This window comes from Crotalus tigris, unplaced genomic scaffold, assembly GCF_016545835.1.
Source record: "Crotalus tigris isolate CLP2741 ecotype Arizona unplaced genomic scaffold, ASM1654583v1 scf7180000017666.379230911805:20528666, whole genome shotgun sequence".
Lineage (NCBI taxonomy): Eukaryota > Metazoa > Chordata > Lepidosauria > Squamata > Viperidae > Crotalus > Crotalus tigris.
This window is the reverse complement of record NW_024096552.1, coordinates 16231172-16249162: the sequence shown is the minus strand read 5'-3', so window position 1 is coordinate 16249162 and position 17991 is coordinate 16231172. Positions and strand designations below refer to the sequence as shown.

The following is a 17991-nucleotide window of genomic DNA, read 5'->3' as shown; positions in this document are numbered from 1 at the left end:
TAGGGGCAGTTTGCAGGAAAGAGTTTCAAGCAGATGGGAATGCGGGATAGCTAACTTCTGATTTCAAGATTTCAAATACTTGCTGGGGCCCAGGAGCAAAGCTTGGTTTTCTGCCATGTTAGGATGGATGGATGCTGAGACACAAATATAATAGCTATTCCACATGACCTCTTTTTCTTCTGTCTTTTGGCTCTCTATAGCCTGCGTGGGCACTAAAATGGAACTATGTGAACTTTTGTTGCATAATGATCTTCTAGCAGCAAGTTAAATCTAGTACCACAGTATACTTGCATTGGTTAATACAGCTCTGAGATTCTCATTTCATGAAAATACTGCTGTTAGCTTCTTACACAGAAAATCAATCAATCAATTTATTATTACAGCCAAAGGCCAACACATAAATTAAACATTCAAATAAAACAAAACTAAACAGAACCAACACAAGAAGACATAGCAATATATTACAATTAATGATGTAATCAATGGGTGACCAAGGTCTGCCTAGTTTTGCAGACAGTATAACAAAACCTAGCTACCTTCAGAAAAACTGAATCATACTGACATGACAATAAAAACACATTGAGTATAGTCTAATGCTGGATAAAAATACATAATAAAATTAATTATAAAAGATTATTTAAAAGATCTAAAATGTTTATTTATGTTTCTGGTGAATCCCCAATGCTGCAGTGCAGAATCTAGCCACCTGCACGTGATCACTGCCTGCTCGTCCTTAAGCAGCCACTGGAGATAAATACTTTCCGAACGACCAGGATACCTATCAATTATGGGGAGGATGTGGTTTTTCCGAATAGCTCTATAGAAGGAACATCAAAGGAGTATGTGTCCAATGGTCTCCACCTCTCTTGAGCCACAGGAGCAGAGTCTTTGAGCCAATGGTATCTTTTTATACTTGCCTTATAGGACGGCCAATGGAAATGCATGGCACCGTGCAAGTGAGAATGCTTTCTGGTGGTTTACTGACTAAGATACCTGGCAGGTATAACCATGTATCTAATAGAGTCTGGAGCCAGAAACAGCGGAGCTATACCTAAGTCCGCTTGCCTCTCAATGTCCGCTACCCTTTGACACTAAGTTTTTTTGCTTGGTCATAGTCCAATTTGAGAATTGAGGTTGAGGAGAAGCCTAGTTTGACAAGGTTGGACTTGGCTGCCTTGATCCATGAAGAGAAGACTTTATCTTGAATAATTAATGGAGCTAGGCCTTGCAGAAAGCAATTAAGCCTTAGCCAGATGTTTAAAGAAGCTATATAGATTTTTGCTTCAACTTTTATCCATCATGTCTTCAGGCGCAGAAGTGCGTTTGGGACACAGTGCGGCATCTGGAGAATTGTTCTGATAAATTTGGATTGAACTCTTTCCAGTAGTGTAAAACATAAAGCTGAGGGTCTGAGCAAGGTCCCGTAGAGAGGCTATGCTAGTGACTTGGTTAGAAAGAGCTTAATTGCAGCTGGAACATAGTGTCCTCCCTTTGTGCGGAAAAATTTAAGAATGGCATTTGCTGATCATTGGCCAAAGGCAGCCAAGTATTCTCCATGGCTTTTTGTGAGCCAGTGGCATATATGACCACCCCTAGGTACTTAAAGGTGATTACCTGCTCTATTTTGTGGCTATTTAAATACCATGAGTACCGTTTTGCAAAATCCCAGACATCTGCTTCTACAATTGCCCAAAGATTATCTCCTGCCATTAGAAGAGTGATCTGTTTATATTATCCTTGCAAAAACTGATGAGCCAAACATTATCACACCCATGATAATATGTGTCTTCTAGACAGTTGTACAGTTTGTAAACTTATACCTTGGGTCTCACACTTGCCAGAAAACAAATGTGGGAGAACTATAATTCTAAATGTAGTAAAAACAAGTAGCAGTAGCTGATGGATTAGTGAGGCAAACTGAGGACATTTCCAAATGCAATTGTCTTTCTCTGGAAGTAGGTCAGGCAACCTCCACCCCCAGCAGTGCTTGCCATCTTTTGCTAAATTCAAACGACCCATTCTGATATCCTACTGGGCAGGCAGAAGTGGTGATGACAGGCATGATTAGTTTCAATTTTCTGCACACTTCTGTTGCATACAGTAGATGATGGGAAGTGTAGTTAAATCAGATATCCCAGTAGCAGTCAGGAACTATATCTGCTTTGAAGGCAGCACGAGAGATTAAATTGGCCTTTCTCATTGAAAAAAAAAATAAATATTTTATACTGGGCTATCTGTGGAATTGTTTCTAATTTCTGGCCCTGTGAAGGGCTGAAAAAAATGCAAGGGAAATAGGCCATCAAAAGTTCCACCCAGATATAAATGTTTCCTTTGAGGAGCTTTAGGATTTAAGGAGAGATGCTTAGAACGACTCAATCATTTTTGATTGAATAGGCTGCAATGTAAGAATTCCTATAGTAGAAATGAATATTAGCTGTCCACAAGAATATTCTCTTGTTCAGGGTTCATCAATCCACAGAGATTTTCCAAGTAGGATGTTGTATAGAAAAGGAATGGAAGAAACAGTGTCTGAACTCTTTGACATTGACTTGCTGTCTTTCATGAAGTGGGATGGAGTGTAAATATGATTCACTTAACATGTGTTTTTATAGCATAAGTGAAAGGCGGGGAGTCTACCATTAGCTTCAACAGAAGAGTATTAGGAGGAAAATGGTGAGGAAATGAGTGGGATTTTTATTATCTCCAGAACTATGGCTCCAGATTTAAATAGGATAATGAATGAAGCTCTTTGAGGTGGGTATTATGGTCACAAAATCCTGAAAAATTTATTTTATGTGGTTATAGAAAACATACAACTGCTCTGCAGTTTTCTTTTCAGCCTTTACATTCAGTGATCTCAGAACCACTGAACTATATCTTTCAAAGATCCTGGAGCACAGGGGAACTACCAGAGGATGGAAAAGAGCTGATGTAGTTCCCATCTACAAAAAAGGAAAAAAAATGGACCCAGGAAATTACAGACCTATCAGCCTAACCTCAATAGCTGGGAAGATTCTGGAAAAGATAATCAAACAACGAATCAGCAAATGACTACAGGCAAATAAAGTCATTACTAAAAGCCAACATGGGTTTGTCAAAAATAGATCATGCCAGACAAATCTTATTGCATTCTTTGACCAAGTGACAAAATTAGTGGATCACAGGAATGCTGTGGATATAATTTACTTGGACTTCAGTAAGGCATTTGATAAAGTAGATCACAACCTACTACCTGACAAGATAGAAAAACGTGGGATAGACAGCACCACCACCAGATGGATCAGTAGCTGGCTGACTGGCCGTACTCAGCGTGTGGTCCTCAATGGAATCCGATCTACATAGAGGGAAGTGTGTAGTGGGGTGCCCCAGGGCTCTGTTCTGGGCCCAGTGCTCTTATAATAATAATAATGATAAAGTTGGAAGGAACCTTGGAGGTCATCTAGTCCAACCCTCTGCTCAGGCAGGAAACCCTATACCATTTCAGACAAATGGCTGTCCAGTTTCTTCTTTAAAACTTCCAGTGTTGGAGCGTTCACCGCTTCTGGAGGCAGGTTGTTCCACTGGTTAATTGTTCTAACTGTCAGAAAGTTTCTCCTTAGTTCTAGGTTGCTTCTCTCTTTGGTTAGTTTCCACCCGTAGCTTCTTGTCCTGCCTTCAGGCACTTTGGAAAATAGCTTGACTCCCTCTTCTTTGTGGCAACCCCTGAGATATTGGAACACAGCTATCATGTCCCCCCTCGTCCTTCTCTTCATTAAATTAGACATACCCAATTCCAGCAACCGTTCCTTATATGTTTTAGCCTCCAGTCCCCTAATCATCTTTGTTGCTCTCCTCTGTACTCTTTCTACAGTCTCAACATCTTTTTTACATCATGGTGACCAAAACTGGATGCAGTATTAACACTTCACGTGATCGTGATTCTATCCCTCTGTTAATGCAGCCTAGCACTGTGTTGGCTTTTTTGGCAGCTGCAGCACACTGCTGGCTCATATTTAAATGATTGTCCACTAGGACTCTGAGGTCTCTCTCACAGTTACTACTATTGAGCAAGGTACCCCCTATACTATACCTGTGCATTTGGTTTTTCTTGCCTAAATGTAGAACCTTACTTTTTTCACCATTGAATTTCATTTTGTTAGAGAGCGTCCAGTGTTCAAGTCTGTCCAGATCCTCCTGGATCCTAAGCCTGTCTTGTTGGCTATTCCTGCCAGCTTGGTGTCATCTGCAGATTTGATGAGTCCCCCATCTATCCCTTCGTCCAGATCGTTGATGAAGATGTTGAAGAGAACTGAGCCCAGAACAGAGCCCTGGGGCACCCCACTACACACTTCCCTCCATATAGATTCAGTTCCATTGAGGACCACATGCTGAGTACGGCCAGTTAACATCTTTATCAACGATTTGGATGAGGGGATAGATGGGAAACTATGTGTATATATATATCAGTTACCTTGACAAATGAAACTCTCTTCACCTGGGACCATCAACATCTAATGTATCATCAGGTGAGATTCAAATGACTCTGAAAAGCTACTGAAAAGAAATAGGCTGCTTAGGAAAGAAGAAACAGTGCTTCTCTCTCTTCCTATTATTTTGGATTTCTATATTATTACTTGAAGGCTTAATTCCAATTTTCGATCAAATAATCCATCCTATCCATTTGATATCCTGCTCTAGCATGAAGTCTTAAGCAAGCAAAATGTTCAACTAAATGGAAGGTTAAGATCTTTTATATCCTCACCCCCCCCCCCGCATGTATGTGTATTAGTGCTTGGGAAACCCCCCAAATTAGAGTGAAGATGCATTTTTCTTGATGAATAATCCACATGTATTTGTCAATTTTTTAAAAAAGAGAAACAGCTTGGTGTACCGTGTTTCCCTAAAAATAAGATCCGTTCTTTTTTTTTTTTTTGCTCCAAAAGATGTATTATGGTTTATTTGGGGGGAAACACAGTATCAGGGTGATCAGCCTAGCTGGGCACCCCACCCCCTAGTGTGCACATAAAAAGTGACGAGTGTGTGGCAGTCTACAGTGTCTGGCAGCAGCTGCAGCCCGCTGGCCCTTTGGCTGGCACACTCTGGGGCTGCGCAGCCTGATTCGTGGGAGGCTCATGGGAGGCTCATGCAGTGGCACAAGCAGCAGGCAGAGGCAGTTGGCCGCCTGCTATGGCTGCAGGCAAGGCAAAAGATGGTGGGACAGAATTGGTGGCATGTTGGGATCGTCTTCTTTTCACCCTGTACTTCTGCTTCCATCTGCTGCCAGTGCCACCGTGCGAGCCTTCCATGAGCCAGGTGGCCACCAGCACAACTGGATTGCCTCCCTCCCTCCATGCCTCTGCCTCTGCTTGATGCCAGTGCCGCTGCACAAGCTTCCCACAAGCCTCTCACGAGCCAGGCAGCTGTGTGGTGCACCCAGATCGCCTGCCTCCCCCATGCCTCTGCCTCCACCTGCTGCCAGTGCTGCCACGCAAGCCTCCCACAAGCCTCCCATGAGCCATGTGGCCAGGCAGCACATCTGGATTGCCTGCCTCTCCCCTGTGCCTCTGCCTGCTGCTGCTGCTGCTGCTGCTGCTGCATGAGGATGACCTCCCATGGCCGGCTGCCCACTCTGTCCCACTGTCTCTCAACTGGCCAGTGGCTGCACCAGGGCAGGCAGCCATGCGGCAAATTGGGATCATCCGCTTCCTCCTCCGCCTCTGCCTCTGCCTGCTGCTGGTGCCACAGCATGTCAGGATTGCCTGTCTCCCCCCCCCTGCACCTCTGCTTGGAGGGCCAGCCTGGTAGTTGCAGTGTGCGGACATGCTGCTGCCAGACACTGTCTCTTCCCACACACTCACGTGTTCCTGTGTTGACCATGCCCACACACCCTGGACTCATTTTTGGGGTAGCACTTATATTAGGCGCACGCTAAAAATCAGGCTAGGGCTTATTTTCTGGGTGGGTCTTATTTTGGGGGGAACAAGGTAATAGTTAACATATCAGGCTAGAAGCTAGGAGACCAGGGATTTTAAGTTCTGCTTTATGTCAGCTGGGTGACCCTGAGTAGGTCACTTTCTCTGAGCCCTAGAAAGGGCTTTTGAAAACCCTTATCAAGAAAACTACAGGGACCTGTGTAGTCTCTGAGAATTAAACACAATTGGCAGGAGGAAAAAAAATCTACAGGTAATCCTCTACATGCAACCACAATTGGGACTGGAATTTTGGTTGCTCAGTGATATGTTCATTAAGTGAGTCAACATGTGACTGAAACTGATTTTACTATCATTTTTGACATGGTTGTTAAGTGGATCCGGGCTGCTCTGTTGACTTTGCTTATCCCAAGCAGACTGGGAGCTGACAAATTGTAATTGGATGATCTCAAGATGCTGCAGTTGTCATGAATGTGAGCCCGTTGCTGATCATCTCATGATCAATTTTGATCATATGACTATGAAGGTGGTATGACAGTCATAACTTTGAAGACTGATTGCAAAACGCTTTTTACAAGGACAGAGAACTACCTTTATGTAATTAACATAGTTTTGTATTTATATAAAAGACACTGTACATGCCTTCCTAAATAATTATGTGCCTCTAGAATGAAATTCCCTCTGCAATCCAGGTGTTCCAGAGAGTCTTGAAGACTTGGCTCTTCTCCCAGGCCTGAGCTAGGGTACATGGAGTCTCTTCTGAGCTTTGCTGTTGGTCCACTTTACCATCTTGTTTCTATCTGCTTTAGTACCTTTTTGCTGATTTCTTTTAGTTGTATTATATTTAATTTTTCTTTTGATTTGTGAGCCACCTAGTGTTACTTCAAACGGCTCACAATTAAACAAAAAGTGATCGGGCTATCTTTGTCCTTAAGAAGGGATCCCAGGCAACAAAGAGCTTCTTCAAGTGTTCTTTCAGATATTCCAATTGTACGCTCATTGTCACTGTAACTAAGTCCATCCCCTTTGCTTCTGGTTGCCCTTTTCTTCTATTTCCAGCCATCTTTTCCAGCATTAGAGCCTTCTCCTGGGAGCATATGTCCAAAGTAGGGTAATTTGAGCACAATTATTTATACCTTGAGTGAGAATTCTGGATTGATTGGTATATATATATTGGACAAACAAGAAAACAAACCAATGAAATATATATATATATATATATATATATATATATATATATAGGTCTTTGGTTGTTCGGGTTTTCTCCCACGTAAAATTGGAAGTGTCTTGGCGACGTTTCGACGAAGTCCCATTCGTCATCTTCAGGCTGGTGCTTTCAGCTTCGTGCCTCGAGCAGCAGTGTGTGGTCTTGGCTGTTTCTTCCTTTTAACTGCCAGTGGAGGTATGAACTGATTGGGTGGGAGCTTGGCTGTGTTCTGATTGGGTGGAGGTGTGTTCTGATTGGTTAGGGGCTTGGCTGTGCTCTGATTGGCTGGGGGTTGGCTGTGCTCTGATTGGCTGTGCTCTGATTGGCTGGGGGAGTGTTCTGTTTGGTTGTGCTCAGGTTAGTCTGAGTTGCAGAGGGATTCAAGATTTTGGGCTGCCCTGCCATTCCTTGGCTTCGCGTTCGTGGTCGTGCTTCCTCTTCATGGAGGGTGTCAGTTTGCTTCATGTATGGATTGGGGGGGTTTAAAGTGGCTAATGATGCAGCTGTGGTCTGGCTTCTGGTTTGTGGTCGTGCCTCATAGTCAGTGTGGCTTTGGGTTTGTTTTTTGCGTGGATGTTTGGTGGTGACATCCTGTGTGGTTTTTGTGAGTGTGGGTCTGGTATCATTTTTTGTGTTAGGGAGTCGTTTGTCAATGAGGGCGGGTTTCCAAATGGCTGGTAGGCGGGAGGTACCACCCAGCACAGATCAACTCTGTAGCCAAGACACTCATCTCCAGAACAAAACGCTTAGCTGACGAACAACACCTAAAACCCGAACTACACACTCTCACCAATGTACTAACATCCAATGGATTCCATAGAAATAAGATTACAAACCTAATCCAAAAAGAAACCCCCACTAAAATCCAAGACAAAGAACAAGAAAACGGCAAAGCCATCCTCCCATACATAAAAGGCATCACAGACAGAATCAGTAAGATCCTCCATAAACACAACATCAAAACAGCATTCTGCACAAACAGAAAAATATCCACCATCCTTAGAAACCCCAAAGATAAAATTGAATTAGAAAATCAAGGAGTATACGAAATCCCATGCACCACTTGTCCCACCACATACATCGGACAAACCAACAGAAGAATAAGTGCACGCATTGAAGAACATAAGAACTCAATCAAAAAAGAGGAACCAACATCTTCCCTGGTCCAACACCTTAAAGCTACAGGACATGAAATTGACTTTAAAAATACCAGAACCATTGCCAAAAGTGAACATTTTAATAACAGAATAATCAGAGAAGCCATCGAGATAGAAAAACGCCCACACAGCATGAACAAGCGAGATGATACCTCCCGCCTACCAGCCATTTGGAAACCCGCCCTTATTGACAAACGACTCCCTAACACAAAAAATGATACCAGACCCACACTCACAAAAACCACACAGGATGTCACCACCAAACATCCACGCAAAAAACAAACCCAAAGCCACACTGACTATGAGGCACGACCACAAACCAGAAGCCAGACCACAGCTGCATCATTAGCCACTTTAAACCCCCCCAATCCATACATGAAGCAAACTGACACCCTCCATGAAGAGGAAGCACGACCACGAACACGAAGCCAAGGAATGGCAGGGCAGCCCAAAATCTTGAATCCCTCTGCAACTCAGACTAACCTGAGCACAACCAAACAGAACACTCCCCCAGCCAATCAGAGCACAGCCAATCAGAGCACAGCCAACCCCCCAGCCAATCAGAGCACAGCCAAGCCCCTAACCAATCAGAACACACCTCCACCCAATCAGAACACAGCCAAGCTCCCACCCAATCAGTTCATACCTCCACTGCAGTTAAAAGGAAGAAACAGCCAAGACCACACACTGCAGCTCGAGGCACGAAGCTGAAAAGCACCAGCCTGAAGATGACGAATGGGACTTCGTCGAAACGTCGCCAAGACACTTCCAATTTTACGTGGGAGAAAACCCGAACAACCAAAGACCTACATACAAATACCCGCAAAAAACTCACAAAAAAAATATATATATATATATATATATATATATATATATATATATATATATATATATATATATATATATTTCATTGGTTTGTTTTCTTGTTTGTCCACAGTATTCTCAGGAGTGTTCTCCAACCCCAAAATTTAATTTTTTTCTTCTTCAAATTCCAGCTTAGGTTCCACAGACTGTCTCAGTGAATACCTTGACTTGCACAATTCTAATGTTGGTACACACAGTTCTGAAAATTTTTTCCAAGGAAATTATGCCTGTCTTAGCATTATTTTTCTGAAGTTTCACATATAGCTTTGCTATACAGCAAGCATTAGTCATGTAATGATTTGCATACATCGTAATAGGCATTTTCTTTGTTGAAATATTCTATCTGGAAATACATTTTGATAGAACCTCCAATATCTCTTTCTTGATATTTTGTCATTTTAACACTAGAGGGAGCCAATGCCCTACATTTTCTTCATTATAAAATCAGATGCCATTTTACTTTGGAAAATGGTTCTTGAAACAATACTAAAAAGTGTTTAGTATGTTTACAAATGCTTAAAATCTATTATGTGACAATAATTCCTAGAATGCTACTTCTAATTTCAGGCAACATCATAATGATGTGACTGCCAAAAAGGCCAACACAGTGCTAGGCTGCATTAACAGAGGGATAGAATCAAGATCACGTGAAGTATTAATACCACTCTTCAATGCCTTGGTAAGGCCACACTTGGAATACTGCATCCAGTTTTGGTCACCACGATGTAAAAAAGATGTTGAGACTCTAGAAAGAGTACAGAGAAGAGCAACAAAGATGATTAGGGGACTGGAGGCTAAAACATATAAGGAACGGTTGCTAGAATTGGGTATGTCTAGTTTAACGAAGAGAAGGACAAGGGGGGACATGATAGCAGTATTCCAATATCTCAGGGGCTGCCATAAAGAAGAGGGAATTAAGCTATTTTCCAAAGCACCTGAAGGCAGGACAAGAAGCAACAGGTGGAAACTAATCAAGGAGAGATTAATCTAGAACTAAGGAGAAACTTCCTGACAGTGAGAACAATTAATCAGTGGAACAGCCTGCCTCCAGAAGCAGTAAATGCTCCAACACTGGAAGTTTTTAAGAAGAGACTGGATAGCCATTTATCTGAAATGGTGTAGGGTTTCCTGCCTGAGCAGAGGGTTGGACTAGATGACCTCCAAGGTCCCTTCCAACTTTACTACTATTACTATTACCCACTGTATTATTGAATAGAATAATTACTCCACATCAGCATTGTGCCTAGGAAGTTTGCAAAATGCGACATGACCTTGTCCATTGGACTTTGTTTTACAAAATTCAAATCATTTGAATTTGAATTTGAACTTTGAAACAAACTTATATCCTACTTTGCTGCCAGCCTGTGAGTTTAATGAATTCCTTTATTAACATTGTATCAATCTGATGTAATTTTTCTCAACTGTTTGCTCTCCAAATAACTTGAATTGCGACTGTTTCTTTCCAAGAAATCATAATTCTTCTCCCAGATCCATGCTCTTTCTCCCCTCCCCTCCGTTTGTTCAGACTTAAAATGATATGTGCACTCAGGAATTTGAAGCTCTTTCTCTGTTTTTTTACAGACTTCAAATGCATATCATGAAAAAAGATAGGGCTTTTATTAACCAGTTGTATACATTTTCACGCTGTTGAGTTCTTTGTGGGTGCCCATTTTCTTCACCATAATATTAGAATGATGATGATGATGATGATGATGATGATGAGGAGAAGAAGAAGAAGAAGAAGAAGAAGAAGAAGAAGAAGAAGAAGAAGAAGAAGAAGAAGAAGAAGAAGAAGAAGAAGAAGAAGAAGAAGAAGAAGAAGAAGGGGGGGCAGAGGTCAACCCCGAGGCCCCTTGAATGCGGGGTGCCACAGGGGTCGGTCCTCTCCCCCCTCCTATTTAACATTTACATGAAGCCGCTGGGTGAGATCATCAGACAGCACGGGATGAGGTTTCATGATGATACCCAGCTATATATCTCTTCCCCGAGCTCTCTCAGTGAAGCGGCTGATGTGATGGGCCATTGCCTTGAAGCCGTGAGGGTCTGGATGGGGGTTAACAAACTCAGGCTCAATCCTGACAAGACCGAGTGGTTTTGGATGTTGCCTCCCAAGGATCATGTTAACTGTCCAGTGTTGACTCTAGCAGGGGAAAATATACCCCCTTCGGAGCGGGTTCGCAACTTGGGTGTCCTCCTTGATCCACAGCTGAAATTGGAACATCATTTGACGGCTGTGGCTGGGAGGACCTTTGCACAAGTTCATCTGTTGCACCAGTTGCGACCCTACCTGGACCGGGAGGCTCTCCTTACAGTCACTCATGCCCTTGTCACCTCATGCCTGGACTACTGCAACCCACTCTACATGGGGCTACCCTTGAAAAGTATTCGGAGACTACAGTTGATCCAGAATGCAGCCATGCGAGTGATAGTGGGGGTTCCTCGGTACACCCACATTACATCTATCCTCTGTGAGCTGCACTGGTTGCCTATTGGTCTCCGGGTCCAATTCAAGGTGTTGGTTATTACCTTTAAAGCTCTATATGGCTTAGGGCCAGGCTATTTGCGAGACCGCCTACTATCTCATAGTTCCCTTTGTCCGGTTAGATCCCACAGGCTGGGCCTCCTTCAGGTCCCGTCGGCCAAGCAGTGCCATTTGGCGGGGCTGCGGGGGAGGGCTTTCTCTGTGATGGTGCCCATGTCTTGGAACCAGCTCCCCCCGGAGATTAGGACCGCTCCCACCCTGTTGATTTTCCGCAAGCTGCTTAAGACCTGGCTTTTCCGACAGGCCTGGGGTTTATAAAATCTGACCCCTGGATGAATGTTATTGTATTGTTTGTTTTGTTAAGTTTTATCGTGTTTTTATTGTTAGCCGCCCGGAGTCCTGAGGGAGTGGGGTGGTCTATAAATTTTAATAAATAAATGAAGAAGAAGAAGAAGAAGAAGAAGAAGAAGAAGAAGAAGAAGAAGAAGAAGAAGAAGAAGAAGAAGAAGAAGAAGAAGAAGAAGAAGAAGAAGAAGAAGAAGAAGAAGAAGAAGAAGAAGAAGACGTTGGAATGGACCTTGGAGGTCATCTAGTCCAGCTCCCTGCTCTGGCAGGAAACACTATATCATTTCAGACAAATGGCTGTCCAATCTCTTCTTAAAGACTTCCAGTGTTGGAGCATTCACAGCTTCTGGAGGCATGTCGTTTCACGGATTAATTGTTCTCACTGGCAGGAAACTTCTTCTTAGTTCTAGATTGCTTCTCTCCTTGATAAGTTTCCATCCATTGTTTCTTGTCTTGCCTTCAGATGCTTTGGAGAATAGCTTGACTCCCTCTTCTTTGTGGCAACCCCTGAGATATTGGAACACTGCTATCATGTCCCTCCTTATCCTTCTCTTCATTAAACTAGACATACCCAATTCCAGCAACTGTTCCTTGTATGTTTTAGCCTCCAGTCCCCTAATCATTATATTTATTATAACTGCTGTTTCTCTTTTTTTTCCTAAGAACCCCCCCCCCTTTCAATTAGGTTTCAGGCCAGGTTATGGGAAAGAAACCACATTGGTTGCCCTTGTGATAAGATCAGGGTGGAGGTGTAGCATCCATTCTTCCTCTTCTTGAACTCTTGGTGGCTTTCAATTCCATTGACCATGATTTTTGGGCCAACTGTGGGGTTTGGGGCATTTTATACTGCTTTGGCTCTATTTTCCAAGGCCGGTCCCAAATGGTGTAGATAGAAAGTGAGAGGTCCAGCCCAGGACCACTCCCTTGTAGGATACCAGAGAGCTCAATATTCTCTCTGCTCCTTTTTAACATTTACATGAAACCATTGTGTGAGATCATCTGGCATTGTGGGTTGAGGTATCATCAGAATACAGATGACACACAGCTTTACATCTCCTTTGCTAGTGATCTAAGGGATGCTGTGGCTACCCTTTCTCAGTGCCTGGAGGCTGTAAGGGTCTGGATGGGGGACAACAGTCTTCAGCTGAACCATAGCAAGATGGAATGGCAGGCGACCTCGGGATCCAGGTGGTTTATCATCTTTAGTTCTGAATAGGGCTGCACTATCCCAGAAAAGACTCAGTACGCAACCTGGATGCATGACTTGAAGAGCAGATGGCAATCGTGGGTAGGAGGCCCTTTGCACAATTTTGTGTTGTGTCCCCTTTATGTCTTTATCTTGATTGTGAGACCTTACATATGGTTACTCATACCCTAATCATCTCTCAGTTGAATTACTGCAATGTGTTCTGCCTGGGGCTACCCTTGAAGAGTATTGGAAAGCTACAGCTGGTGGCACATATAACACCACTGTTGCACAAACTGCATTGGTTATCAGTTTGCTTCCTGGTCCAAGTCAAGGTGTTGGTTGTTACTTTTAAAGTCCTTCATGGCACAGATCCAGGTCATTTAAGGAGCCAGGTCACCCCAACAGAATTAGCCCATTCCAGTTGTGCCAATAGAAGAAGCCTCCTACGGATCACATCTGCTAAGGAATTTCAGCAGGCAGAGCTAAACAAAAGAGCCTTTTCCACTATGGCCCCATCCATATGAAGCCCTCCACCACTGGAGGTAAGAACTGCTTCCACCTTTGTGGCCTTCTGGAAGGGTATTAAAAATTGGCTTTACTGGTTGGCTTAGAGCCACAAGGGGGGCACTCACTGATGGAGGTGATTGATGGGATAAGAAGACCTCATACCCATAATATCAGTCTCTTTGGTTCTGGTTTTAAAATTAGAATGTCCGTAGTCTTAAATTTTTAAGTGTTTTTCTATTTCTCTTTTGGGGAGATGGGTGGCAAAAAAATTTAATACTACATAAAATAAATAAAAAGAAAAATAATTATTCTTTATAGAATGTTTTTCAATTTTTGTTCTGTTCTGTTTTTTTAATTTTGTTGGACATGCTTGCTACCTTCCTCAAAACGTCAGGCAAATGGACTTACAGGGTCAATCTATTCTAAGGAATATCATATCTGTGGACTTCAAAGGAGTCTGTGGACTCAGGATATCACAAAACTCTTTTGCTGCCACCTAGTGCCAGCACACGTGCCATCATACTCACCACAGATTTAGTAGTCCTATTGAAATAATACTCTAACAAAGTATATTTGTTTTTATTGGACTCCATTCCAAGTTTAATGCGGTTTGGTCATTATAAGAATTTGCAGAATAGTATTTCTTAATTTCAACATACATTTACTGCTGTCTTCCCCAATTTTGGGATTTAGGTGTATTGGAGTATAACATTTAGACTTTGAAATGATTTTAAATTGCTGAAAATTATGGGTATCATTAGTCAGCATTTTGGCAAAATGTCATTGGGAAAAGCTGTTTTACTCACTGCTCTGTAGGCTCTGTCTTCATACCTGAAAGCTTGGTGATGGTGGTGGCGGAATAGGCAAAAAGAGGCTTCAGTTCAGCTTTGGCAAAACTATGCATCTCTAGATTTTAGATCCCTCGCTCCAGTTCTAAACACTTTCTATCTCTAGCTCTCAAAGGGGTTGTATTACCCCAAACAGACCTGGTGTAATTTGGGGGGGGGAGTCCTCCAGATCTTTTTGCTCCTGTTTGCGGACCAGTAGTAGCCATGATTAGATGTGCCTTTGCAGATTGTCGTGTTATGCACCAATAGGACCTTTTTTATGAACCCCTTACAATCCCTCGTGCTATTATCATCTCATGGGACTTGCCTTTCACTTAGCATGAAAAACTTGGCTCTGCCATCAAGCCTGGGGCCCTGATGTTGTCATTGAGCCCATTTCTTGATTATATTGATTGTGGGGTACTCTGGTTGTTCTCAGCTGTTATTTTATGTTATTTCTGTTTTTTTAATTCTTGGTTGTGTTTTTATGTTTTTTTAATTTTTGTTTTAATTGTTAGACACTCGGACTCATGTATAGGAGATGGGCAGCCATAGAAATTTATTAAGTAAATAAATGTCATTACCATGTGCTGTCCATGGGGCTGTCCTTCAAAAACATCCCAAAATTGCACCTGGTTCCAAATGCAGCAGCACAGGTAGTTATGGGCACCCCCCCTGGTGCCAGACATTATTACATCTCTGCATTGGTTATCAGTATTCTTCTGGGTGACGTGCAAGATGCTGGCAGTCGCCTTCAAGGCATTGGGCTGTGCAATTTACAGAATCCTTGTTCCCTTGAGTTTTTAATCTGATCCAGCAGAGGAGATAAGTATGGATCCTGTCAATCAAGAAGCATCATCTGGCAGGACCCAGGGAACAAGCTTTCTCTGTCACGGCACTTGCCCTTTAGGAACATTATCCCCTGGAAATTAGAATGACTCTAGTCCTGCTGGCCTTCTACAATACCCCTGCCTTTTTGTGTTCCTGGGTATGGAAGTTGGCTTGTCAGAGCCTATGAAAATAGTTTGATTAGTTTAATTGTCAGTGGATTGTTTTTTTACCTGGCTGCGGGTTATGTATTTTATTTTATTTTATTTTATTATTGTTTGTGTTTTTAACTGCTGTTAGCTGTCCAGAGTCATCCTGCTGAGCAGGGTGGCCATATCAATTTAACAAAGCAAACATAAATATAGTATTCTTTTTATTGTGAGCAACTGAATGTAAAATGTTATACCCTTAATTATTTCTGAGGTCCCACATACTGTCAGATTATGTATTGGCTGGGTAGTTTAGACAAATAAAACAAGTAAGTATTACCACTACCAAGGTTCCAGTAACCATTCTGTTAATAAACCATTTATATAAGCAACATTAATGTCTATGAATGCAGGAACTCACAGGAGGAACTTGTTGTGATGGTTTTTATACATTTTTAAAAATTGGGCTCTGGGGATGCCATTCACTCCTTTCTCTCTTGCAGGTCCTGTGTGACAGATATGTGTGAGTGCCCAGTTCATAAGAACTGCTATTGTGAGTCATTTCTAGCCTATGCCAGAGCTTGTCAGAGAGAAGGTCTGAAGGTCCATTGGAAACCTGAAGAAAATTGTGCTGGTAAGGAATTCACTATTTCATGCATTCCAGCATGGAGGAGCGTAAAGGAAACTTGCAAAACCTTTCTTTGCTCCATTTCCCCTTTCTTTACTTCATATTGTATGCACACCAAATCTGCCTAAGTCTGTTGAATGCAGTATAGGCTGGAATTATTCTGGCTAATTAATAACATTTCCTGCTCTGCTTCTAGCTCATATGGAAATATGACTGTAATAAATCTGTCTTTATCAGAAGGGAAATAGGAAAGAGGAATAAATAAGTAAATCAACATTGCCTAATATACTGATCCTGCTAATAATTTAAGTTCAAGTGGTTGTAATTATGCTGAGAGGTACAACATTGCTTTTAAAACCCTGGGTGGAGTGCAAAGAGCACTTATTTTATGCTTGCTCAAATGCCAAGGTTAATTGTAGCATATCCAGCATCCACAGAGAAGCTTAACTAACATAGCTATGTGTTCATAGCTCTGCTTCTGCCCTTGAGCTTACTAAAATAATTCACATTCATATTTTTTTTAAAGTGTATTGAAAAAACTCACTTTTAAAACTTCTGTTCTCAGCTAATATTTATAAAGAAAGGAGTGAAAGCAATAAAACAGATGACTATGTAATATTTGAAGTGGGAAGTAGAAGACAGATATGCATATGGGGGGGGGAGTCTGATTTTGGATGAATTGCTAAATTCATCTTTTTTTTATTGGCCATAGTCTTAAGAAACAAAGAATCAAAAGGTGAACTAAACAGGAATATAGGATCAGCAAAGTTCAGAAGAATTTCCCAAGCATTTATAATCAAAAAGGAAGGTGGATGCAAAAGGCAACAGAGTGCCTGTGTTTATAATATCTAAGAATATTCGCCTTTGGAAGACCTTGGAATTGAGCAAAAGAAATACAAGACGAATAAAAAGAAAGTTCTGTGAGCCTAACATGATTTTTTAAGGGAATAGAAGGATAGCTATGTTATTAATCTGCTACAGCAAAAAGAAATCAGTCTTAAGACTTACAGTACTACAAACATTTGTGGCCCAGATATAGGTGAATATACTTCCTGCATTCAGCTAGTAGGAATACTTGAGTAGCCCCTAGGGGGAAAACAAATAAATTCAGATTAGATCAAGTATAAATATAACATTTATAATAAATAAGTACAACAGGACCAGTGTTGTAATAGAATAGGTGCTTTCCACATGTGTTCGATAAGTTTCCATCCTTTCCAGGCTGCACAATCAATGTCTGAGCTGCTAGGGATTTGGAAAGATACAGTCTTACATACTATGTTGTACCAAGCATTCTGTAATTATTTAAATCAAAATCAGTTTGCACGAAGAAGACTTTGAGAAAGAGAAAATGAAACAGGTAGGAAAAAGAGGAGAGAATCTGTTTTGTTTGGCAAATATGCTCTTTCAGTCCATGCCAGCCTCTTCCTTCAAACCCTCAAAATATCACATTAAAAATAAGTGTCCTTGGGCTGAAAAAGATTCTCCAACCAATTGTACTTAATTGGTATTACATCCATAAAAGATAAATAGAAATTCAGCTGAGGTTCTGCTTAATGTTGGAGCAGTTTGTTTAACACTAGTTATTACATTTTTAGAGACAGAAAAATACTTAGACAGAAACAAGAAAATAATGAATGATTTAAAGAGTCATGACATAAACAGATGTGGCCACTGTTGTAACACAGAAGCTGTTCTTCTGGATTCAAGAAGTTGATCCATCTCCTCCCCATCCCCCCAGATCTCCCAAGTAAATTTTCTTAAGCTCCTTTGCAAGTTACTTTAAACAAACTCTGGTGTGGTTTCCAGAGGAGTGGGATTCAGACAGCAATTTCCCTCATCTTGTCCTTTGCAAACTCAAGTAAAAATATCAGACCTTTTGTGAATATTTACAATATT

General features: G+C 41.8%; 1 protein-coding gene across 4 annotated transcripts in view; it reads left to right on the top strand.

Annotated features, from left to right (window-relative positions):
- BMPER (BMP binding endothelial regulator) overlaps positions 1-17991 on the top strand; it is a 277236-nt gene that overhangs the window by 256345 nt on the left and 2900 nt on the right. For all 4 annotated transcript variants that reach the window (XM_039336815.1, XM_039336813.1, XM_039336812.1 and 1 more), the window contains one exon: positions 15968-16098. In XM_039336815.1, coding sequence (XP_039192749.1) covers positions 15968-16098 — 131 coding nt within the window. The remainder of the gene's footprint in view (positions 1-15967; positions 16099-17991) is intronic.